Genomic DNA, 26,059 nt, shown 5'->3' with positions numbered 1-26,059 from the left:
TTCATCATACTTTTTTCTAACCTTGCATTTCTATCCATTGCAGTGATTGCCAATTACAATGTGGCTTTGTCACTGACCTTCTGTCTCTTCCCTGGCACTCTCCTTTTCTTTATCGAGTTCTTACAGACTTCTAGACAGTCATCTCCATCTGGTTCCCTTTCTGGAATGGAATCTCTGTTCAGTTCTCTGAGCTCTTATGTATCCTCCATTCAAACCTTTGGCTGCCTGTTCCATGTTCCATCTTTCTCTTAAGATATATTTTCCTCTTCTTCTTACTTGTGGGAGACATCACTGTGATGTTTTTAGTTTTAACACTTTCATTGTCTTAACCACTGAGATAAGTGAATTTTCTTCTCTGACCACTGCTTCCCCAGGACTTGGGCTGCTTGGGAGGATGATTGGATGTTTTCTTCTATCAACTTTCCTTCAATATATTTTATATGATCATTCAGACCCAATCATTTCCTTTGTCCTGTTCAGACAGTTCACTATTACCTCAGTTGTACTACTCCATTTCAAGGCAATTGATGTATTTTTTTTTCCAGTAGAATTCTTCTTCTTTTTCTAATCAGTTATCTCCATTTGGTTCCCCTTGGTTCCGTTGGGTTAAACAACTTATCCAGCTTATCAGTTTCTCTCCTTTTGTCTTTTTGTGTCATCTCAAGGCTTTTCTTCAGTCTGGCTATTGACATCCTTCAGATGCAATGTTGTAGGAGAGAAAGTTGACAGCCTCCAACTCCTTTGTGTCACAATACTTAAATCACAGTGCAATTTTTTCTGCCTTTCGGTTTCATCTGCCTCCATTCCCCATTCTCCAAGCTACCCACAGACTCTAAAGAGGTAAGTTGTTGATTATTTCTTTTTTATGCAGATTCCTCAAAAATTAACGACCTCAGTGTTACAGAGAGAGAGAGACATGCACACATACTAGAGCCAATGGAACCCACCACATGACTGCTGTGGCCTACAGGAAATAGTTTTGGATCCAGGAATTTTCATTGAATAGGGAATAACAAAGTGTTAAGCCAATCTGTTCCTGCTCTGTGCACACTATTGAGATGGGTTTTCTGTAAGACTGCTTTGACAGTTTATATATTCTACCTTTGATGTCATACTGCTACTTTCAAAGAAAACAAAACAAAAAAAAGAATCGGGTGTGGTTACCTACCCCTCGCACCTGGCCAGATCCTGCTGTTTCTGTTCACAGTAACTCATTGCATAGTCTCTCGGAGTGGAACCTTATGCAGATGAAAGATAATTCTAGGTCAGTCCACAGACTTCTCCAGTGCTCTACTCTACGTTAATTCCTCCCACCCATTTTCTTCTAGTGGAGTGTTAGATGCTTTGTTTCTCTAGTACCAAGTCACTGGGAAGGTTGATATGGAGAATTTTCTTTTGTTTCTGTGTAATTCCACTGGTAAGAGACCGAGTAGATTCACCCTTGAACAGAAGTAGGGCAAAGAGGTTTACCTGAAAGTGTGATACAGGATATCCCATACATTAAGAACCAGACCATTTCCAGTGGTTGTTATCATTGGAAAACAGGTCTGGGATGATTAATTTGTGCACCTGCTTATTTTCGAAGGTATGTCACGTAAGTATTGCTCTTGTACTATGTGACTTGATTTATTGTTCTAGCCACACTTCACACACATAATCTGCTGACCTTTTGAAATATATAGGCCAGGTGAGTAATCTTTATATTTTTCCAACCTTGGCAATACTTTAGCACCATGCACAAGGTTCTTTTCACTACCATTCTGCATCACTACTTATATTGGATGAAGAGTATTCCCTACCAGTTTCCTTCTAATTGATGCTCCCTCTAGTTTCTCCCCAACAGTGGGTGAAAGACTCCATGAGTTCTCCTTTTCTTTCACTAAATTCTCAAAAAGAATCTTATCATTTAAATTTCTTTTTGCACACTGTTCCCTTCACTATATTCTAAGTGTGGAATTCTAGCTATCTGTTATATGGACAGGGTAGTAGCATTTCTGATGTGAACATTTTCTTTAACTGATAATTTATTTTGGATATATACTTACCTCTCAACAGAACCACCCACTCTTCTTTTCTACTTATGGTGTGTCTTTTTTCTCTTGTCAAGCATAAGCTCTTGGTATGCACAAAGTGCTTAAGGAGAGTACTTTGTATGTAGGATGTCTTCTTCCAATTGGTGGTGTGCTGAACATTATTTTATATATATATATATATATATATGTATGTATATGGGTGGAAGATTCATTCTAAGGCTTGGTGCATACACAGGTTTTGACAATGGCACTAGATATTTACTATTTGTTCTGTGTAGAGGTCAGCATCTATCTGAAATACATTATCAGGTAAGGAAAATGTCGATCAAGAGTAAATGATAACTTTCAAATAAATACTATAATATTACAAGAAAGAAAGAAATACGTAGTATATTCATACACCACACACTGTAATAAATGTAAATGTTATGTGGGATTATAGCTTTGTTTTATTAACTTTTACATAACACAGGTAGGAGTCATCATTTATTATTTTCATGAAAAAACTTCACAGAACCTAATAGTAGGGTCTTGTAGTAATATGCTGAATGACTGATTTTGTCAACTGTAAAGAAATATCAGTAATAGATTTTCATTCTTTCTGTTATTTGCTTTAGATCATCCTTAAAGAATTTTCAGTTTTAGTAGTAGTATGATATTGTGATATAAGTAATTCTAACATTAATCAAACAATTATTTTTGTACTTCATATTGCCATGCATTATGTGCTTTGGGTATGTGTGGTTAGTCCATGCAGTTGGGTAGTCATGTTCTTGAAGTGAAAAATACATACACCTCAAAAAAATTACTTTGACTGTTGTGCAGAGAACTATTATGAACCCGCAAGATATAGTTTCAAAGTGTGAGAAAATACTTTGTGTTATATAAAACTGATGTTTGATGCTGATCAATTGATTTTTTCCTCTGTACTGATGCAAAGTATTATAAGATATTGAAGTCACTTTTGTGTACTGATTAAGACTAATTGTACAATGACAAATACTGTCTGGTGTTATAAATAAGAAGCATTTGTATTTGTCTTTAGGCATTAATCCTTTTAGATGAACTTGGATCTGTATATGAAAACATTACTTCTGATGATTAAATAGTTTGAGCATGATGTCATACCACTTCCATAAATATTGTCCCTATGGCTGAATTGAATTACTCATTCTGTGTGAAAGACGTATACATCATTAATGTATTAAAATATTATCTATGTAGCATAACAGAAATGCATTTGTATCTTTCAAAATTAAGCACATTAGGACTTTATAGTATTTCTTTTCGGAATAAAAAGTGGATCTAACATTTTCAACTAAAGTTTCAAGAAATAAATACCAAATATCAGTTTTGATTTGTACATGTGTTGAACAATATTGAATAGAAATATTCACTCAGCTTTAAGGTCTCTAGAATATTACAGGTATCATAAGACACTACATTTATTATAATTAAATGAAACTTAAGATCCTTACAGATTAACAAGTTCTAGGTCAAAATATAACTGTAGCACTTGAAGTCAAACAGATAATAAACACAGTTAATATTTTTCAACATTTAATATTACTTAAGCAAGGCTACAAAGATATTATTTCTTGACAGGACATGTTTCTGACCAGGTTACCATCTTGATCATACAAATTATAATTTTACTAATCTTTGCTATGTACTTTTCTTTTTACAAAAACTGTTGTCTAAAGTAAGTTGAAAAGAATAGTATTAGTAAAAATGCTTTTGAATTGCAGAGGTAAAAATACCATAATATGACACTATCCCCGATATGATCGGATCAGTAAGACCTTTCAGCTGTCAAGTGCAAACCTGCATCAAATTTTAGAATTTAGTAAAAATAATAATTTTAACTCTTTTTGAACTGTTTTAACTCAAAAATATTTTAGAGCAAATATTGTGATATTTTAGTTTAGTTCACAAAGAAATGAAAAATCTTTAAAATTTCACACATGTGCAGCTCTGAAGAAGTCTTGCTTTTTAACAATGCACTTATAAATTTTTTTTTTTTTTACTTTTTCTGCCCATTCAAAAGTCTAGGTTTATATTTGCTAAGAAACTATCATATTTTGAGAAAATAATTATTCATGGCCTGTTTATTGGGTGATTTTCATTCTCATTTACTAGTTTTATTAGTATGAACTATGAAAGACAATTTATGAAAACAGCAATAGGCAACATTTAAATTTTATTCAATAGGACAGGTTATGAAATTATTTACATCACTTTACAGTAAATAAAGAGGGATGAGAAGTAATTTACGATTTCATTGCAAAGTTACTAATTGTAGCTCCTGTAGAGAAAAACAGAGGAATATAATGTGTAACTTAGAAGACTTTTAGGTATAAACCAATTGTTTTTTTTCTTTTTATGATTCCTTTGGACATTCCTTTTTATTCTTTTTCCAAAACATACTACAGCTATTACTTGACTGTTAGGGTTTCCTTCCTTTGCCCATCTAAGCATTGGTCTAATTTTTGTCTCGCTTGCTCCAGTCTTTTATTTACAATTTAATCATTCTTGGCAATATCTGTTTTGTGACACTCTCCACCTATGTAAATGTGCCCTATATCCTGTTACTGTATATAAGCACCTCATTCAGATATTATAACTTTTTCTCGACAAAGCATTCACTAATGGGCCTCTCTGTACTTTGACCGTTGGAGATATTTTGAGCATTATTCGTGTTACCTATTTGTTTTTAGTAAAAACAAACAAGTTTCTTTTTGTTTGTCAAGCCAATATAAAGCATGAATTCCCAGATTATTGTCTCCAACATAGAGGCAAATCAGGTCTCTCCTATCCTGGACATTCTGGAGAGAATTTAGATTTGCTTTTTTCCAGCACTTTCCTTTATTTTGTCTGCTTCTCAGGAGACCAAATTGGGATCAGCCACCTCTGGCTCCTTTTCTTCAGTTGATAAATCAAGTGTGTTTTGGGCCTTTCCCTGGTTGCTTTTGAGTCTGCACTTTCCTTGATCCCAGAAAGGACTGAAGGCAAATACTAAGTTCTCCCTCCATCCTCTGATATTGCAATTCATTTGGGGAGCTTTGCTGCTCAATTACATGAAGGAACAGCTATGTCTTGTCTGCCATATTTATCAGAATAACATGTTTTAGTCTACCACTGCCAGGTGGACGTGTATTTAAACTCTCAAAGAATAGACCCACTCTTAGAAATTTGGGGTTCCAGAATAGAGTCTGTGGTCAAACTGAATAGATCACACTTTTGTAGGTTTCATCTGATCTTCACTATGGTGTTAAGATATTTATCATCCCTCCAACTTTTGTTGGAAGCCTCTTGGGGATCACCACATCAATTTGATGATGAGTTGGGAGTATTGTTAGCATCTATCTTGGTTTGATTGTCAGCTTTTTCACTTTCCTTTGTCTCTTGGCTGGTATGTTGTTGGGAGTTATGGGGTAGAGATGCATTGTTGGAGGGCATTTATATACCAGCTACCACCATCTATGAGTTATGCGAGGGCCCCCTTTTTCCAACCCTTGATTTTTTGGTCAAGGGGGCAGTGGAGAGAGTCATCCCACTTCTTCCAGGGTTTTATTCCCATCTGTTTGTTTCACCTAAGAAGACAGGAGATTGGCATCCAGTCATTGATCTTTCTTGTCTAAATCAATTCCTAGATCCTCCAAGGTTCACAATAGAATCATTTCTCACTCTGCATTGTCATATTTTTACCAGGACTGTGGATGACCAAGTTCGTTGTCTCTGATGGCTATCTGTATGTTCTCATAGTGGAATTTTCCTACCACTATGTGCATTTTGTGCACAATGGTCAGGTGCCACAGTTCAAGGCTCTGCCCTTTGGACTAGCATTGGCACCATATGTGTTCTGCTAAAATCATATGAGCTTTTTCTCATCACCTTCATTCCCTAGGCCTGTTCACACACACTATTACATGGACGACTGGTTACTGCTGGCACAATGTTGTCAGTTGGCAGAACGTCACACCTATATTCTACTTTCAGAAGCAACCAAGGCAGGATTTATTATCAGAGATAAGAATTCTATTCTCACTTCAACATGTATCTCAGTAGGGCTCAGCTGACTCCCATTCAGCTCCATGTTATGGAACAGGCAGTCCGATTCTTATTCACCTCTACTTCTCCCATTGTGCAGATGGATCTTTCCCTTTTGTAGATGTGGGCATTGCTCAAATCCCTCGTTCTTTTGGGACAGGTGCACATAAGATCCCTTCAGTGATCTCTACATGACCAATGGATCATGAACAGTGATCCACTGGACTCCCCAGTCTGCATATTTAGGATCAACATCTTTGATCTCAAGTAGGGGTTAAATCTGAACAATACTATGATAGGTGTTCCTCTGCTACCACCTCAACCATAGATTCACCTCTTCACAGATGTCTCTCTTCAGGAATGAGGTGCATATCTCAATGGTCAGGAATTTCAGGGCCTACGGACAGAAGATGAGGCTTCCCCAACACAATATTTTAGAACTTCTTCATGTTCATAGGGCAATGTTTCAAGGTCTCGACTCTAGACTTATTAAGGGGAAATATCATCATGCTTCACTTCGACAATTTCATTGAGGTGTCTCCCATTCCCCATCAAGGGGGCACTTGGCCCAGGTCTTTGTTTTTGAAACTTGGATTTTCTTTATTGGGCCCACTTCCATCATATTATCCTACTAGCTTGCCCAGTTCTGGAGGTGATGAATTTGGTGGCAGATCAATTGTTTCAACCCAACCACAATCTCCCAACAGAATAAATGCTACATCGCAAAGCTTCCTTTGGATTTGTTCTCAGTTTGGGATACTGATGATCAATGCATTTGCCACTCATTGGAACACTCAACTATTGGCATTTTAGTCTCTGGTACCTCACCCTTGGGCCTTGGCCGTAGATGCATTCAGTCAGGACTGGACAGGATTGCACCTCTATGCCTTCTCAAAAATTCATATGTTACCCACAGTACATGCTATGATTTGTTTAACCTCTTGGGTTCTGTTGATAGCACCAGATTGGCTGGCTCAACCTTGGTTTCTGCTTCTGAAGTAACTTCAAGTTTGCCCACATCTGTTGAGGCTGCCACAATCCAACATTGTTCACCCAGCCATCTTGAAGCTCAAGCTCCATGCATGGAGGTTATGCAGTTCTTTGCACACCATCAAGGTTTAACTGCTAAGGTTGCCATGTATCTGTCTCAGATTTTGTTTAGTCCCAAGATGGATATTTATCAATGGAAATAGCACACATATCAACAATGCAAGAAGGTTGAACCAACTTTGTCCAGAAGTGCCAACCATAACTCTCCTTTTGACATGACTCTTTGACAAAGGTTTCACATCTTCCACAATCGCCTTGTATAAGACCAAAATTAGTTGAGTCCCTAGTACTCTCTGGCCTCCTTAAGTTGTTTCAGGTCCTTTTGTCCCAAACAACCATTTCATTTACCTAACTAGGGTAGTGAGGGGGTATTACATGCTTTTTCTCAACATCCACTTGAGCCCTTAGACTCATGTACCATGTATCACCTTTCCCCATGAGGTTTATTTTATGCTGCTACTGGCCTGTGAAGTTGTTTGCACTGCATGTGCACAGGACGCTTTATCATTCTACCTACATCCTCCTGTACCTAGACAGGTTCTTCTTACCCAAGACACTGGCAGCAAAGGAAGGGAATAAATCCTTTTCACTGATTCACCTGATTGCTATTTCTCACCTCTGCGACCAATCGGATTGCAAAATCGTTTGTTATGTCCAGTGAGGGCTTTGAAGTGCTATGTTGTCTGCACTAACTCCTTCCGTCTCCCAGGATTTATCCCTAGTTACATAGTTGATTCATATTGCTTATTCTGTACTCTCTATGGTAGTGAGGAGACTTCTGCGAGTCGCATCTCATCAGATTTGTCACATTTCTTCCTGGCCCTTCTTCCTGATCAATATTGGTTCAACACATTGTCCATTTTCTCCTCGTAATTCCGAACACAGAGTGGTCCCATCCTGAGTCCTTGGTTAAGCACAATTTATTCAATGTCCTCCCCATAATTCTGGGGACAAGTGGAATTTACCTTGCACAGTTGGGGAGATAGGATGAGTTTTGTTTCCTCATTCTGGATTATAAGTTGTTTGATCACCAGGTTGAATAGGCAGTGCAGTGTAAGGAGTAGCAAATAAGATGTTTAAATAATTTATTACATCAGAGGTATTTATTTTACAATTGGTTTACACCTCTAACATGCTTTAGAAACAATTCTCTCCCCTCATTACTTTCATCACACTATATGTACAATATGTACTGTAGATATAATGACTCTTCTTGTTTTACAAGACTGCTAATAGTATCAGAATTTCTCTTTTGGGAGATTATTGAAAACTGTTGCTTTAGTTTCACAGATTTTTTTTCTTGTTTTTTCAGGTACCTATGGGTACATCTATTAGAGAAAACTCTCAAGTTGTAGGAGACCTTGATACAGAAGGTGCAAGGTTTGTTGCAGCAAAAGGGGGAGCAGGTGGTAAAGGAAATCATTTCTTCTTGAGTAATGAGAATCGACATCCCAATGTAGCTGAACTTGGAGCTTTAGGTGAAGAACGTGTTTACATACTAGAATTGAAGATAGTAGCTCATGCAGGCTTGGTAAGTTTCAATGTATCTGTTTTTTTGACTGAGTATTGAGATTTAAAAGAAATAATACATGGACATTGAATTAACCCAAAGAATATCAATATAAGCTAAAATGTTTGATTTACTATAACAGTTATCTTTATTAGTGTTTGATTACACAAATGGCAATTTACTGCTTTATTTTCAGCAGATTTTTACTTTAGTTGTTGACAGTAAAATAAACACTGAAAATAAATGTGTGATGTTTAGCAGTTCAAACTTTTTAGAGAAGTACTTGGAAACTTCGTGACCAATAATAAAGAAAAAATGTAACAGCTGCTTATTTTATTTCTGATTTTACAACTTTTCATTATACTTTGATGATTTGTCTACAGGCTAAAGAATCAAGTATATTGTTGAGGTAAAGGTAATAACAGATAAAATATAAAGTTTTACTGAAAAAAAAAGCTTTATAGAGGTTACACAAATGAAATTTGAGATGTTTGAGACAAAGAAAAATATTTTAATCTTAACATGAAAATACCTTTGCATACAGACTAGTAAAAAAAAGATTCAATATATTCACGGACAAATCTTCATTAAAAAATTGATTTTTCGTGTACAAAAGTCTGCCAAAGTTTGTGAACATGTACATACTGTATTAAAAGTTATAGTTATGGAAACTATAACAAGTACAAAGTGGTTACAAGGTCGATAAATTCAACCGAGCCTGGGTGGTGAGAATTAATAAATTCATAACAGAAACTAAATCTTTCCATGGAATTGTGGTATACAGTGCAGTAAATTCAAATGTTTGAATATTTTTCACTTGTTCACAGTTATTTACTTATTCTATTATTATTCAAAATGTGTGTTTCTAATTTTATCAAATAGATTGTTAAGTAACTTACTTAATAAAATGGTCAGTTGTTTAATAATTGTTTTTACTGAACTAGAAATATATGTAAATTTAATCAGATATTTATGTAGTTAGGAATAGCATACAGAAAAAGTAAATCTAGAAAAGAATTTGGTTTAGAATGATATTATTAATTACTGTATCATAGGATTGGTTAGTAAGTTTAAATGTTTGCATACTATTGATTTCATTTATCAGAATTAGTGTATAAAACTTTTTACAAATAAAGCCAAAATTACAATTAGCTTTATGAATAGGAACTATAATAATTTTCTTGTAATTCTTGAAATGATAAATCTATAGGGTATTTTTTTATATTTTATACAAGATAATTTAAACAAGTAATAGGAGTTCCAGTGGGAGCTAAGTATTCTACTTGTATTGCAAATTTATATCTTTATTTTTATGAGAATAGGTTTATTGAAAATTGCATAAACCTGGATATTTTTGCTTTAACTTGTAGATATATAGATGATTTAATTAGCATAAATAATCCAGAGATTAATAATGTCTATCTGGAAGAATTAGAAATTGGGTGTAGAGCCACATTATTTAGATCTAAAAATTAAAATAATTGATAATATCAATCTAAATATTTTTTCTTTTCTAATATACGGCTTACCCTGTTTTAACAGTAATGTTCCATACTCTTCTTTTATAAGTATTATAACTAAACAATTATTCAGCTTGTGCAAAATTTTTAATAAATTACAATATTTCATTATTAATGTTGAACTATTGATGCAAAAATTAATATTCAATGAATTTAATAAAAAAAACAAATGTTTTGTGATGAATAAAATTAAGGAGATTTTGCTGGAATTTTATAAGTATTTTCAGTTTTTAATAAGATCATTTAAATAGCTTGGTGCTACTTTTATGCAGATGAATACCTTATTGCATATGAAGGCTTGTGTAAAGTCTGAATTAATAGTGGACTTAGTTGGGCTTTTATAACTATACTACTATAATTTATCTACTGTAATAAAATTACATTAAATGGGGGCTAGAAATATAGTCTTAAGAGGTAAGTTTATCTTACTTACCCCAAGTGGTAGTACCTTATTTTGTTTTTCTTTTCTTTTACTTTGGAGACCATTCATCTTCCCACAAGTGTTTCCAGGCAGTGAAGGGTGCCTGCAATTAGGGTTTGAGCACCCACATCTCCTAACTTGTATTGCTTTTGATGATTTTTTAAAAATGAATTTCTTCATGTGAGATGGGTGAATGGAGGTTAAGACTTATATACAATGTATCTTCACCACAATGTGGGTCCTACTTTCACAGTCACCTCCAAAACCCAAGGCACATTTTATATCCAACATTACCCTGTACCCTACCAATCCTTTTAAATTTAAGTTTGTTTTTTGTTTGGGCTTATTTTGTTCATTAAAATGTCATTTATCACAGGTTTGGAGTTGCTGTTTTTAATGCAGTCCTTCCTTTTAATTTTATTTTGCTTGACTGTTTAAGTGTTAATTTTTTATACACACATTAAGTAATTATGAGAGTTACAGTTAATTTTTATAGAAGAAGAATATTATTGTTAGTAGCAGTTCCAAATTTTTCAATAAAATAACTAGCAACAATTTACTAGTGCCTTCAAAAGTTAAGATTGAAGCGTGAAACAGTTTCTACATGAGCTGGTGGAGTACAATTCCATTACAGTTGGAAGGTAATTGGCCAGGAAACAGCTAAAGAGATGTTGTAACCTGGCAATGATTAACAATTCCTTGGAAAGTTTTAAATACTCTTTATATTAATAACTTAAAGCTATTTTGTATAAATGTGGTATTTTAATTGCAGCATCACATATAAAACACAACTTCTGAACTAGTGGGAAAAATAACTGTATGTAATGAACAATACAAAAACAATTATACTAGAAAACTACACAATGTTTACATAAAAAAATGGTAACCACATTTTTGGAGATGATCAAATTATTAATTCAGTGTGGTTCATTTAGTGGTTAGTATTCCACTTACTTTCCTGCAGTATAAATTCTTCTATACAAATACAAGATACATGTATATATATCTGTGGGTGGGGGGTGTTTTTCAGATAAGATGTATGATGATATTTGTTGATTTTCAAGGTAGCTTTTGTTTTTTACAGTAAGATCCCATTTTAGTAACCTGCACTTTATTTATCCAAGTCCTGTATATACCTTACATAATGTTGCAGGTGGGGTTTCCAAATGCAGGAAAATCATCTCTATTGCGAGCAATTTCAAGAGCACGTCCAAAAGTTGCATCTTACCCATTCACAACTCTCAGCCCACATGTGGGCATTGTTCATTATGATGATTATGAACAAGTAGCAGGTAAGACTGAGCAAGTATTTAGAGATAAAAGATTACACTTGGCTTCATTTGCTATGTCTTAATTCAAATTATTCAGTTTATAATTGTTTTACAATTTCATAACACCTTTCAATAAGACTTCATTTGCTCTTACAAGAGGGAGAACAGATATATCAAAGTTTGGAACAACTCTTCAAAAAGAGTAAATTTTGTTAACAATGTTACTTATTCTTAAAATCTTGCACAATTATGAAAATTTGGTCCAGAAAAACCAATTTGAGAGTATTGTATAAAATAAAACCACTAAAACCTGATTTATCACTTTCCAACAAATTATTCAATTTAGAATTTTTAGATGATAAGAGAAATTTTCTGAGAATATGAATTTATACATTTGTTACAGTGGCAGACTTACCTGGACTGATATCTGGAGCCCACCAGAATCGAGGACTGGGATTATTTTTTCTTAGGCACATTGAACGATGTGTTTTCCTACTGTATGTAGTGGATCTGTCTCGGCCTTCTCCACTTGACCAAGTTTTTAGTCTAAAGTTTGAACTAGAACAGTACCAAACAGGCTTGTCCAACAGGCCACATGCCATTATAGCCAATAAAGTCGACTTACCTGAATCTGCAAGCAACCTGAAAGAACTCGAACAAGGTGCAAATATGCCAGTTTTTCCCATTTCAGCAAAACTTGGTACAAACATTGGTTCAGTGCTTAGACATATAAGAGAACTTTATGATCAGCATAATAAAGACAAGTTGCAGTGGTAAATGGTGAAAACTGCCTTACCTACAGATTTATAGTTTGAACAGCTAGTTATATTTATGTAATTACTAACTTGCACAATATATGCCAGATTTGAAACTTATCAAAAGCTAGAAATGAGGCATCCTCTTGAAATTTTTGTGTGATAACTGTAGTCATCCGAGAGGTAATTTTTATGGGAAAAACAAAAGCCAGTAAGTTTACCAGCACTATCCTTAACTGAACATGTTTTTATGAATGGTTGTTAATAAACTGCATAGACCATATGAGGTAAGAAATATTTTGTAGGGGAGGATAATTCTACATTTTGAAATCTTATGTCAAAAACTTCACTTGTTGATAATTCCTATCATATAGCTTGCTTTTTGCTTGAAGGTTTTATTGAAAGTTGGGAAATTAAATTTATATTTGAAATGAACATTCTTTAGAGATTAAAAGAATAAGGTTTTGGCTCTTTATAACTTGCTTTATTTACAGCTGAACATAGATATGGAATAAAAATCTAGTTTGTGGGAAATCTTGTTAGACTCAGTTTCTAAATTGATTGTAAAAAAAATGTTTATTTCTAGGCATAATGTATGGTGAAAAACCAAGCCCAATCTATCAAGTATTGAGTTAAACACCATGCTCACATTAAGATTCCTTTAAATTTAATAAATTATTTTTTCACAATGGTTATGAACTGTTCTAACTGTAATAATGAGACAAACTATTTGTGGGCCTTACGTGATAGGAAAATGGAAGATTCTGGCTTAAGGCATTAGCAAGCTACCGTCTAACAGTGCTTTACCCAGTCCTTTCAAATTAACAGCAATGTAGTTTAAAAATGAGAAACTTGGATTAACAGCTTGAAAATTTACATTGCCATCAGATAATTTTGACTCAAGCAGTACCTTAGATAATTTTTTATTAGCTGTAGATGATTGAAGCTTCTTCCGCAGAAGTTAATGTGATGGGCATAGTAAGCAGAATCCTCAGTGCAATGAATGATTGTTAGAACACTTCTTTTAAGCCATTTTTGTGGAGAAAGTTTAATATTTCCATGGCTGTTGAATTGGATGGAAGCATTCCTGGCAAACATTGGAGCTTATCAAATATCTCATAATCATTAGTATCTGTAGATGAACCATTTATCAAAACCCGTTTTAAATTTTTCCAGCAATCCAGAAGGGTTGGATGTTCTATGGTTTCCAAGACATATATTACATAGGAACCTAAAATGCTCATAGCATTTCTTGAGAAGGCCAAATCACTTGTTACAAGAGGTAACTCTAGTATGAAGTAATACATAGAAATACTGAGTTTTGAACTGTGCTTGAGGGTCACTGGCCTTTTTTGTTTCTATGGCTACATTTCTTTGGAAATCTCTTCTCTACTTTTACTGTTTCTTCATGACTTAATTGTTCAAAGTCTTTGACTGTGCCTTCACAGAAATCATTTAGCTTCTCCATTAGTGCATCTGCTGACACAATCTCTTTCTCAAGTCCAGTATCTCCGTACTTCTGAAGGTAAATCTCCATCACTCTCTTAAGTTATCTCTCTTGAGTGTTGTCAAGCTGCATCTGTGAAGACTGCAATAATTTGCTGACCTTGTTTACTTGTGCAAGAAAGTAATACCATATGACAAGTGAAAGAAGAAACTTATAAGAACTTAGCTCATGATCAGCTATAAATCTTGCTCCTCTCTTGATCTTAGCACCAGTTGACACTTTTGATAGTTTAAGTAGTGCATTTTGAATGTCTGCTACTTGAAAGCACACAGCCTTTTACATAGTCAATTTGACATTCCCAACATGTGTGTTTGATAGTGTCTACAGGAATGAGTTTGCCAAACCTTCAACAGAACAATCTATAACAACTAAGAAGTCAAGAAAGTGTTCCTGAATTTCAGCTGTACTGCCTGACAACCCCACTATTCTAGTAACCACAGTAATTTGCTCCTGATGGGAGTCTGATGTATAATCAAGAATCACTGAGTAATACTTGGCTTTTTTTTACCTAATTAAAAATTTTTCCCCTGATCTTCTAATAAGTTAAATGAATTAGTTCACTTTGTACTGTCTTACCAAGATAATGGCCATGGATTAATTCTCCATATATGTTCCTGCATCAGAAGGTCAAACTTTCCAAGAAGTTCAACCAGTTCCAAAGAGTTGCATTATTTTGAACACCATGTCTATCAATGCTACCACAAAATGCTTTTTTGCTCTACTAAATAATGAACAATTGCTAACAATCACTCTATAACATTTCGCCAGTGTTGTTTTTCAAGCTGAACCCACTGCTGATGTTGCTGATAAGTGGTTGCACATGTCCTAATTTGTAACTCTGTTTTCAATCATCCATGCAAGTTATTACAACAGCTATGGGAATTATCATGCTCTTTTAGATGTACAGTTTCTGTAACCAGTTGTGGATAGCTTAATCAGCGCTCTTCCAAACAACTTATAGCGAAAACAGTATACAGAATCTTTTGTCTTTGAATATACCAGCCATCTTCTGTCCACAAGTTCTCCATTTAGGAGCTTGCACCTGTAATTGGCGAACTGAAAAACTACCATTCGAGTCATCTTTATGGAGCATTAGTTTTTCAGCTGTGTGTGTGTGTACTGGGCCCTTTTCAACTAACAAGTCTTTTAATTTCTGAGTAATTACAATTGGCCATGTTCCAGGATAGTCCAAATCAATGATGGAGGAGTGCTCAGATTCAACATTCCTTGGCCTGTCAATTTCACCACCATCGGTATCTTCAGCTGCTTCTTCATTTACCAAATTAATGCCACCAAGTAGATAAGGTGTGTGTGTGTATGTATTTTCATCAGGGCAACATATATTAGGCTTAGCATTTTTAGAAATAGCACAAGTAGTTGGTGGCTCAGACTGAACTTTAGAGTTTGGGTTTACTTGTTCCTCTTGACTTTGTTCTAGTACACTTGGCTGAGGTGGTTCATTTTTATTTCCCTTGTCCTTTTTTTTTTTTGCACTTTTGATGGTCTGCATTAATTTTTCTCTTCCGAGATACTAACTCGCCTTCACACACAGAAAAGCTAGCTTCTTTATGTCTCTGGCTAAGAGAACTGCACTGGTGTATTATGATGTCATCATGTGACCAAAACCCTCCAGCAATAGCAGGGTGACACAACCTCTATCTGCAGTAACTCCCCTAATGAATTTGTGATAACCTCATTCTCTGAAAAGGTTTGAACTGAACAGACATGTTTAATTTTGTTGAGATTTGCTTTATTAACAAAACTTTGATTTTCAGTTGCTTTAAATTTTACTGTGAATTCTGAAATCACAGTGATGACTTAGTCCTGTGGGAGTGAAGTTATTAAATACACACACACCTTATTTCTACTATGGCTTCTGTAGGCTTGTTAGTTGTTGGGGATGTTGTGGAATCTTTTGCCCATGTCCTGTATTATTATTTCTCTCTCTTTTTCTCTATGATCCACAGTGCTTGGGGATTTTCTTGTCTTTCCTCCTAGCTTGTTATTTGGATGTATACCGTTTCCTTTCTCTAATAGCTCCTCTCATCAATCCAAATGCATTGTCCCATCCTGTTCACGATTCTTTTTGTCCTGACTTTCTCCCCTTTCTTTTCTCAATTCCTTGCCCTTGGAGATCAGACCCCTTACCTTTTATTTTGCTCTCCAGTTCCCCATTTTTGCACATTTGTCTTTTTCTTGTATCCCCTTGCATACCTCTGCCTTTTGTCTGAGGAAATTTATGTTGTTTCCTTCTCTTTGATAGCTTAGCTATTCCACTTCTGCTTTAATCCTTCATACTTTGTTCCCCTGATGATGGGACTTGCTGCATCAGGCTATATTTCTTTTTACTCCTTTCTCCTTGTGTACATGGTATTCACTGGGCTGTTTCTTTGCCTGGATGTCTTCAGTGGTGTTCATTTCTCCCTGGTGACCAGGACTGGTATTACATAGCTTTAGTCTTTTTTTTTTTTTTTTTCTTTATTCAACCTTGCCTTTTACTTCTGTTCTCAGTCTAGGTTAGTCTACCTCTCACCTCCTCAGTCCTGGTTCCAGGCCTTATTTTCTTGTCCTCCCCCTACCAGATGTATGGTTCTGTGGGAACTCATCTACTCCTTTTAACCTGCAATTAGTCTTTTTTTTTTTGCCAACATTCTTTTTTTATTTCCTTACCATGGTCTCACTTCTGTTCTTGTTGATACTCTTTCAAATTCCCTTTCTTTTCTCTCAGCTAGTCTTTTTCACATGGTCGATTTGTTGGATAGCATCCTCCATATGTTTTCTACATTCTGTCACTCAGATGCACCTCTTCCAGTTTCTTGCTTTTCTTTTCCACATAGCATCAGCCCCTTTGCTCACTATATTCAAGGCCTGGGGCTAGCATTCCTTTTGTTGGATAATTGACTTTTTGCCCATTTTTGGATGGTATCCTCTTCTCACACCTCCCTTTCTTTTATAGGAGGTTAATTGGTTGGGGGTGGCTATGTCCTTTTTCACACCCACTAAAATACTTTTCTTCATTTCTTGTGTCAGGAAAATTCAGCCTAATCTTTATCTGCAAGCTATGGTGCATCTAATCATCAGGATTTTTGCTTCTCATTCCCCGTAACCCCTTATTTCTTTGAGGTGTGCACATATGCACTTCCTTCGGTGGTCGTTGCAAGTCTAAAGGATTTATTTGCAGGTTCTGTTGTCCTCATTTGATCCTCTTATTGAGCAATTGTCTTAGTGACCTATACTACTTGCAGCATTCCTTCACCATCTCTCAAACTGATCTATCTCTTCACTGATTGAAGTAAATCTCTGGAGAAGTACATGACTTCTGGTGTTTGGACACGTGTCAGGCATTCATTGTGTTTCTACATGCTCAAACTTCTCACTGTTCATCAGGCATGTCCCCATTCCTGCCCCTACTGGTAGATCACTTGGTCATGAACCACTCCAACAATTCCACTGTCATTTATAGCAATGACTATTCAGGAGGCACATGTTTAAGGAACTTTTGCTTTTGGACATTGGACTTACTGTGATTTATCATAAGCTAAGAGCAAATGGTGGACTGCCTTTTTCTGTCAGTCTGCATTCTCCCAGTGGAATGGTCTCTACATCTCAAGGTCAGTCACTTTACTTAATCTCTGTTGGGCATGCCTCTCGTAGATAGCTTTGACACCCTTCTCAACTCCAGGCTACCTTTGTGGCTGTAGATGCCCTCAACAAGGCCTGGTCTCAACTCTTTCTACATACCTATCCGTCTCTTCATCTCCTTTAACAGGTCCTCACTTTGATACACGACACTCCTTGTCGGGTCATATTGTTGGCACCTTTTTGGCCAGCTCAGCCTTGTTTCCATCCCCTTTTTTCTGCCCAATCTCCTCTCTATTACTTTGACTTCACACATTCCCTTTTCATTGCAGAATATCATCCCTTCGTCTTGTGTTGGATTTGTCCAATCCAGTGGCATTCCTTTTGTTACATTCTTGTCACCTTTCCATTTTTGTCAGCCCATCTGTCATTTCTTTTTTTCCATGCCATTCTACTGTGAACCCCCTTTCTTCCTTTTTACTTTACTGGTTATTGAGCAGCCTTATGCATTACATTTTGTCATCCTGTTTCTACAGGGTTTTTCTTCCCTTGTCCTCTCCTTTTTTGTTCTGACCCTTCATTCTTCTCCATCATCTTCACTCAACTCCCATGCCTGGCTGGGACTTTAATGTAGTTTTTCACTCACATATACCCTGTTTGAGCCATTGGCTTCTTGCTCATTGTTTTGTCTTTCTCTCCACACTTCCCCAATCTCATCTTCAGTTACCATTGTCTATGCTATTGATGTTTCTTGGACCTTCTTCCACCATTTATATACTCCTACTGCTTGAGAAGGTAACCATACTTTTTCTCCCATTTCCCCTCCTTCTGTCCCTCATCTATATGTTTGTTTAGTCCTGGAGTGGCTCCTTTGTCTTGCCCCCCCCCCCCATTGTCTGTGGCTACCATGGGGTCTGTTTACTCCTCAAATGCCTATGTGTGTTTCAAGGTGTGGATGCACATAGGCTAATTTACATTTCTTCACATTGCCCTAGGACAAGATCCTCTATATGCATCATGTGGACAATTTTCCACATATTTGTCTTTCTATATCTACACCATCTGGCTCTTTTTGTCTCCTGCTGGATTTTGGCTTCCACACCTTGCCATTATTCAATCACCCCAACATCTTTGAGAAGAATAGGTACAATTTCTTTTTTTAGAGCCCCTTTATAATACTTACCCAAAATCCACACCTAGCCAGATAAAATGCACTCATACTATCTGTCCTGGCTCTCCCAGTGCCTACTGTGAGATGGGTGTTCCTCAAGATCACTTGAGGTTACCTTCTTTGTATACACGTTTACTCAATGGTCTGATCCAGGCCATACCTATTTTGTGGACTTTGGTGGTAAAAGCCACCAGGGAAGTGTTCTGCCCAATTATTTAGCTTGCTCTTGCTGGGTTTTGTGGTCCCCATTGCATAGATTAGGAAAATGTTAACTCTGCAGCAAGAGGCATATTTACAGCCCTTATCCTTGTCTGTACTTATATTGGTGATTGCTATTTTGCTAAGGGGTAGCATCCCTTACTGTGTAAGACAGTGTTATGATATTCGTAACTGAGACAAAGCTGCAGGGCCCTATACAAGTGATTAGTTTGAGTAATAACTTAGCACATTATTCTTTTAGCTAATGTATGAAAAGTACTTCCAAAACAACTAGAATATATGTAGAAAAATCACTATTTAAGTATTGTGAAAATATTTTTACTAATGTTTTTATTGTATTCATTCACTGTACATGAACAATAAATAGTTGAAATTTATTGTTTGAAGAAACAGAATTAATTGTTCTCACTCATTTTACAAAATCATTTAATTTGTCATTTGCTATAATACATAAACCATGGTTTCTTGTATCCAAACATCTTTCACATAGAATAGATAAAGGTGTAATTACAAATGTGTTCCAGAGGTTGATCAACTGTTTGTTTTATAAAACATCGTTAGTGTTCCCTCATCACTGCATTAAAAATTGTCAAACTATGTGTGAAAACTTACGAGTTAAACAGCTGCTTGTACTTACAACACATTTTCCCTATCATTTTGAGAATCATTACTGTTCTATACACATACAAGAGCCTCCAAAAATAAACATCTCATCTAGCCAGGAAGGTAGAGAATCGGTTATTGCAATTAATTTTAGGTCTGTTTTCTCACATCTATTTATTACACTATTTTAGAAAAAAAAAATATGCAGGTCTGAAATTTACGTATTTTTTAAAAGTGGCAAAGAATATTATTCTCACAGTCTTCATCACAATTGAAAGGTATAGTTATTTACTAACAAGGAATTTATATTATATAAATATTATATTACTAAATCTGTTGAAGCTATTTTTTTGTAATCTACCATGTTTGTTAGAAGATTTTACGGATTTTGTAGTCACTATGGTTGAAAACTAGTCATAACTGGAATAAACACACTTAAATTCAACTCCTTTCACACCTAACTAAATGTACTGCTAGAAAGAATATCCACACACACAAACTTGCAAAAATATAAATCACCACAAAAATTCCTGAGTTTTACAAATGTAATGGGTTTCAGAATTATGTACAGTATATATTATACTCTTAATTCTATCTAGAGTTCATACTAAAACTATAATTACTCTTTCTATATACAGTGTAATATATCAGGTTCTATTGTACACAATGTTGTTTCTGGACATTTAAGTTATGCTTTCTTTCAACATAACTTAAATATTAAGTAACTCGTATTTTACACTTAGATTTAAACAAACAGAAAGAAAGTATTATTCTGTCTAATTTTGGAAGTATCAATGTATAGCAAGACTATAATTACAGTTCATGAATTAAGAAGAACTTGATATTGTTACATAGATCAAACAATTGTATGATCATAACAATGTACAGGAAGGTGTAAATGCTTCATTAAATACAGCACGAGACCATAACATTGTTTTCAAACTTGAGCATATACATAATGATGAACAAAACATCTCTGTCATATTCAGATTACAAAATGATGTAGTGGAAATGATTGTTCTTCACATTACTAAAATGTTTCTCCACAGTTTTACTATCTAGAAATATTGTTCAACTGTCATTGATGTTATTTGGCTAGCGAATTTTAATATAACCTAGTCTATTCAGTAACATCAGTTTTTCTTTTCAAGAAAATGTAGTAAGAGCGAGTACCAACTGATGGAGTTTGAATTCCTGTGTGAAAAGATTCCCCATATTGATCAGGAACCCTGTTTTCAAGATGATTAGCAGAGCAACTTAGTTCTCCCTGTCCAGCATCGACATTATTTTGTTGAGTGATAGGCTTCCTCGGAGGTCGGCTTGGTAGAGAGACAGAATGAACTCGAGTTCTTTCTGTAATAGCAAGCTCGATGGAGTCTGTACCTTCAACTTCCACACTGGCTACTGGAAGATCCAGACAGGGAGAAATCAGTTCTGGTTCTTCAGCCAAAATATCTACTATTTCACTAGCTACTGGCCGATTCTGAGGTAATTTTGACCAGCAACAGTGTAGGAGATTTTCCCTGAAAAAATTTCAGTCAATGAAAAAAAAACTTTTTTTACTCATAAATGTAAGTGCAGTTGACTGTTAACTAACAATTGTTTGAAAAGCTGAATACTGAATGTTTTTGTGCTAAAACTTGACATCTTGTATTTCTGGTTCTAGACATAGAATAGATGGATTTTTTTTTCACAATACACTCTGTCTTCCTATTACATGACTATTCAAAAATTGACTTTTTTTTTAATTGTTTCAACAAAATATTTTATATTCCTTAATTTTGTGTGGACTAGGTTTTTCACAACCAAATATTAGATATATCTTAAGAAGTATCTTTAGATTTTTCCAAAAATCTCGCCAGCTAGGTTTCAATGTTCAAATAAAACTTACAAAGGATCCTTGCATCCTTTGGGCACTGGTAAAGTGTTGAATCCCTTTACAAAATCTAGCACCTGGTTGTTAGATAATCCCTGGTAAGGAAAACTGCCAAATGTTATTATCTCATAAAGCAAGACACCATAACTCCAAATGTCAGACATTGGTGTGAACAATCCATCCAATAAACTCTCAGGAGCCATCCACCGAACAGGAAGCATTCCTATCAGAAATACGTCCATGTTTACTCAAACTTAACTTAGTTGATAACTAAAATAATATATACTTTCATTCAAAAATAATGTAATAGAACACTTCCCAACAGACTATTCTAGAGCTAAACAATTCTCATGGTATCTATCTTTCCTATCTATGTTAAGCAAAAAACTTTCCATGTCTAAACATTTTCCAAACTAATAATTTAATTAGCATTCCATAACAAATTACACAAAATTAAAAGGATTTTTTTTATTTTTAAATTTCCTTATACATTTGAAAATCTGCAGCCTTCATATGTTTAAAACACCGAAATGAAAAACAAAAACATGGCTCAAGTAAAATAATCTGTATGTCATAAAGATGCCTTTTTATATGCACACTATATTTATTCACATTATACAAGCATAAGCTATGAAGTATTACACTATTCACTTCAACAAAAAAGACATATTAGAATTTTCAGGAACTTTACATATGAAGCATTAGTGAATTTCTTAGGTTTACAAAGGCATTCAAATTTTACTGACATTTTATTTTCTTACTTTAGCAAAAAGAAATAATTGTTTGTTATAATAAGCATTTTTCTCTTTCCAAAACATATATGAAGGTTCCAAATTTGCACCCAATTTTGTTTTTTACCCCAAACAAAATTTATTCAGTAGAAAGAGCTTTCTAAATACTTTGGTATTTAACTATAAAAATCATAAAGTTCAGTATATGTTTTTCAGGTACTGCTGTATATTTTAACAAATTATAAAGTAGACTGGTTTCAAAACTGTTAAAAACTTTTTGCATAAAGTCGATAAATACAATATTCTTATTTATTATGATTTTTGTTTAATAACTTCATATAGATTCCCTTCAATATTATTTTTTCATATAAGAGGTAATTGTACCATTAATACTACTTGCAGTTCTTCTAATAAAGTAACTAAGTACAAGTTGTGTCTGCTCACGATAAAATTTTGATGGTTTAATATTTTATACAGTTTCTGATTAGATCTGGCCACATGATAAGAAGAATGCCCCTCCTTACACCCGAATTCAGCACTAACTTTTACTCCAACAATTTTCATACCTTGCATGAGAAAAATGATGGCTCATGCTACTCACAAATGTGCTGGATGTCATTTAAGAACTGCTCCTCCTGTTACCATGCAAATGCTTGGTGCTAAGCCATATTATGTCCAATGTAGTATTGCAATTAGTGATGTGATTGTTTTGCTATTATTAACATATTTTGATAGACCTTTGCAATGCACAAAATAAGATTAGTACATTAACATTATTATTACTGTACTTATGTTTACTTAAACTATGATTTTGTGATTTGTGTGGTATTTGCAACAAAAAATATCTCCACACAATTTACAGTTTTCACATGTGTTACAATAGTTTAACAAACACAACTTACACCCCAATGTTTTCCTTTTAAGAAGTACCCACTTAAGTAAGTAACACATATAAATACATTCTAATTACAAATAGGTTATAATTTCATCATATAGGTCAATTATTAGGCCACATTCGAAGTATTGTGTTCAGTCTTGTGCTCCTTACCTTACTAAGAACACTGAATTGTTGGAAAGGGTTCAGAGGAGAGGCTACTCAGATGGAAATGTTTTCATATGAAGACGGGTCAAGAGTTTTCTTTATTTTCAAGAGAAAACAATTACAGAGTTAAAGGGGATCTTATTAAGCAATGTAGTATAGCTTAATGTAAACACAGCCTACATTTCTCCTCTTAATAAAATGTGTAATATAGTTTAATATAAACACAACCTACACACCTCTCTTGTTAAACCGGTAGTAATCAGAGTCATACATAGGTCGACACATTCCAAAGTCTGCAATCTTGACAGTTCTGTAGGCATTAACCAAACAATTTCTGCAAGCAAGGTCTCTATGAACATATTTCATTTCAGCCAAGTAACTCAGCCCTCGAGCAATATCTAAGGCCATGCTAGTCAACCTCTGATCACTCACTTCATCAGATGAGGACCGTTCTGAAGCACGAACCAGGTGACGGCGAGCCAACAAGTACGTCTTCAAATCCCCTTTGTCAAAAATAACACCAAATTTAATTGGTATTTTTCCATTTTTAAACTTCATATTTTCCAAATAAAGAAAATGTATATATAAAGACAGTCAGAATATTTTTTACACATTTCTGTTCATTACATTTTTATAATATGGTTTTAGCAAGAAATTGTGAGGTTATAAAAAATAACTAAATGCTAATGTCATTACAGAAATAAAACTTTGATTAAGCCTACTGGGCTGAATGCACTTCTAAAGTCTAAAGCTGAAAAATTTCTCTAATCGCATACCTTGAATCACGAAGATTTAACCCAGAGATTATTAAAAAAAAATTTAGTCTCTCAACTAGTTCAGGCAGCATAAGTTACCTGATAAAATTATTACTAGAAATGGGTATGAATTTTTTAGTGATATAAGTGGAATGGTGGGTTGAAATGAGAATTCTGGTTTTGAGATGGTAATGCTAATTTCACGATGCAAGTGCTTGTTTTATGATGGGAATTACTGAAAATTTTAGTTGGTTTTGTGATGTGAGTGCAAGTTTTGAAATGCAACTTACTGTAAATGTATCATTGGAGATAAGAATACTGTTTTTGAGATGGAATATTAGTTTCACGATGAGAAATGCTGAAAATGTAAGTAGGTTTTGAGACAGCAATGTATTTCAGATGAAAATCCTAGTGTTTTTGATGGGATTAGAGCTGAGAAAATTAATTAATTACCTATGAGCAGCAATTACATTAATTAATGACCAATAAAACTAATCAATTAATTGAAATTATAATTATCCGATAAATGTCAAAAAAGTAATTGAAATTAGTTTCGGACTATTACCATTTTTGAATATTCCATCAACTAAATAATCAAAATTATGATTGAATCGATTGTGACAAAAATAATCAACTAATCAAAATTTGGGTTTTGATATATTCAATGTTTGATTATTCCGAATATCCAAGCAATTGAAATATTGTCTTTGTTTTTGTTGTTAAGCACAAAGCTACATAATCGGCAAGTTGGAGGATGCTTCATGATTTGAGGATCGAGTTTGATTTCCATTTCCACTGAATTTACTCATTTTGTCTTTGTTCGGAAATGAATAACTATATTATTTAAGGTTGAATAAGCAGGCATAGATTTAGGGGAGGAGTCCAAGAGAGTTGAAACACCCACCTCTTTCACCTACTTTCTTCAGAAACTAATAACTATTATTTAATGTTGTATAAGTGGGCTCAGTTCTAGGGGGATTCAACCCCCTCAATTTTTTAAAAATTAATTAAAAAACAACCAATAGTATTAAAAATAAATATTAGATGTCATTATTTATATTTGATTGGTTGGTTGTTTGTTCTTAAACATAAAGCTACATACTGGGCTATATGTACTGTGCTCACCACAAGTGTTTAAACCCAGATTTTTAGTAGTATGGGCATTCAGACTTACCTTTCAAAATTTTTAGTGCATACTGGAGGGATTTACACATTTGGATAAAACATTTAGAAAAAAAAATTACCTTTACACTACAGATATTTGTAAATAAACTTTTTAATTTTAACCAATGTTTCCCACTTGTGACTTCATCAAGGTTAGTACATACATATTAGAATAGTTGTTAAATTATAAAACTGCTTGTAATGTTCTATTTCTTGAGTATGCCATAACGTGCATCTCATAATGTATAGGTTATTATTATTGTTTCATTATTGTATTAATATTATATTACTTATGTGAGATATAAAAATAAAGAGAACTACAATATGTTATGATTAGCTAAAAAAAACACATAGACAGAAAACAGAAGCTGCAAAGGATAAAAAGCTTAGTAGCAGTGTTAAAAACAAATTGTAAGACTGTGATACTCCAGAATACACAAGTGTTAAACTGAAAGTGTCAAGTGTACTGGTCTGATGTGTTGTTTTTTGAACAGCAGTTTAGTTACATGTACCACCCATTGCCTCTGTTCGTTTTTGGATTTTGTTCATTAATAAGTGTAGCTTCCATATATTTTCTCTCCTTAAAATCTTTGTTTTCTGTAAGACAGAAACTTTAAATGGGTTAAGATTTTCTGTGTTTGTATAAGAAGTGTTCTGCTGGAGCAGTTTTGTGTTGGTCATACCTATATAATGCACTGATGTGTTCTGAGATGAAAGTGTGAAAAGTTCTTCCAGTTTCTCCTATATATGCATCTTCACATATATACACCTGGAAAAAAGTTAAGCACCCCCAAATATTTTT

At 34.5% G+C, this 26,059-nt stretch overlaps 2 protein-coding genes across 7 annotated transcripts in view; one reads left to right on the top strand and one right to left on the bottom strand.

Annotated features, from left to right (window-relative positions):
• LOC106467073 (mitochondrial ribosome-associated GTPase 2-like) overlaps positions 1 to 13,747 on the top strand; it is a 36,014-nt gene extending 22,267 nt beyond the window's left edge. For all 4 annotated transcript variants that reach the window (XM_013927389.2, XM_022395185.1, XM_022395187.1 and 1 more), the window contains exons 5-7: positions 8,446 to 8,664; positions 11,738 to 11,876; positions 12,259 to 13,747. In XM_013927389.2, coding sequence (XP_013782843.1) covers positions 8,446 to 8,664; positions 11,738 to 11,876; positions 12,259 to 12,632 — 732 coding nt within the window. In that variant the 3' untranslated portion in view covers positions 12,633 to 13,747. The remainder of the gene's footprint in view (positions 1 to 8,445; positions 8,665 to 11,737; positions 11,877 to 12,258) is intronic.
• A 5,748-nt stretch (positions 13,748 to 19,495) lies between these two features.
• Positions 19,496 to 26,059, bottom strand: part of LOC106467072 (receptor-type guanylate cyclase gcy-2-like) — a 98,626-nt gene continuing 92,062 nt past the window's right edge. For all 3 annotated transcript variants that reach the window (XM_022395183.1, XM_013927388.2, XM_022395184.1), the window contains 3 exons: positions 23,575 to 23,841; positions 21,581 to 21,788; positions 19,496 to 21,212 (listed from right to left, as the gene is read on the bottom strand). In XM_022395183.1, the coding sequence (XP_022250891.1) occupies positions 20,810 to 21,212; positions 21,581 to 21,788; positions 23,575 to 23,841 (878 nt within the window). In that variant the 3' untranslated portion in view covers positions 19,496 to 20,809. The remainder of the gene's footprint in view (positions 21,213 to 21,580; positions 21,789 to 23,574; positions 23,842 to 26,059) is intronic.

The sequence above is a fragment of the Limulus polyphemus genome, unplaced genomic scaffold (genome assembly GCF_000517525.1).
Source record: "Limulus polyphemus unplaced genomic scaffold, Limulus_polyphemus-2.1.2 Scaffold2477, whole genome shotgun sequence".
NCBI lineage: Eukaryota > Metazoa > Arthropoda > Merostomata > Xiphosura > Limulidae > Limulus > Limulus polyphemus.
Note: the sequence above shows the minus strand (reverse complement) of the source record. Positions and strands in the feature narration are given on the sequence as shown.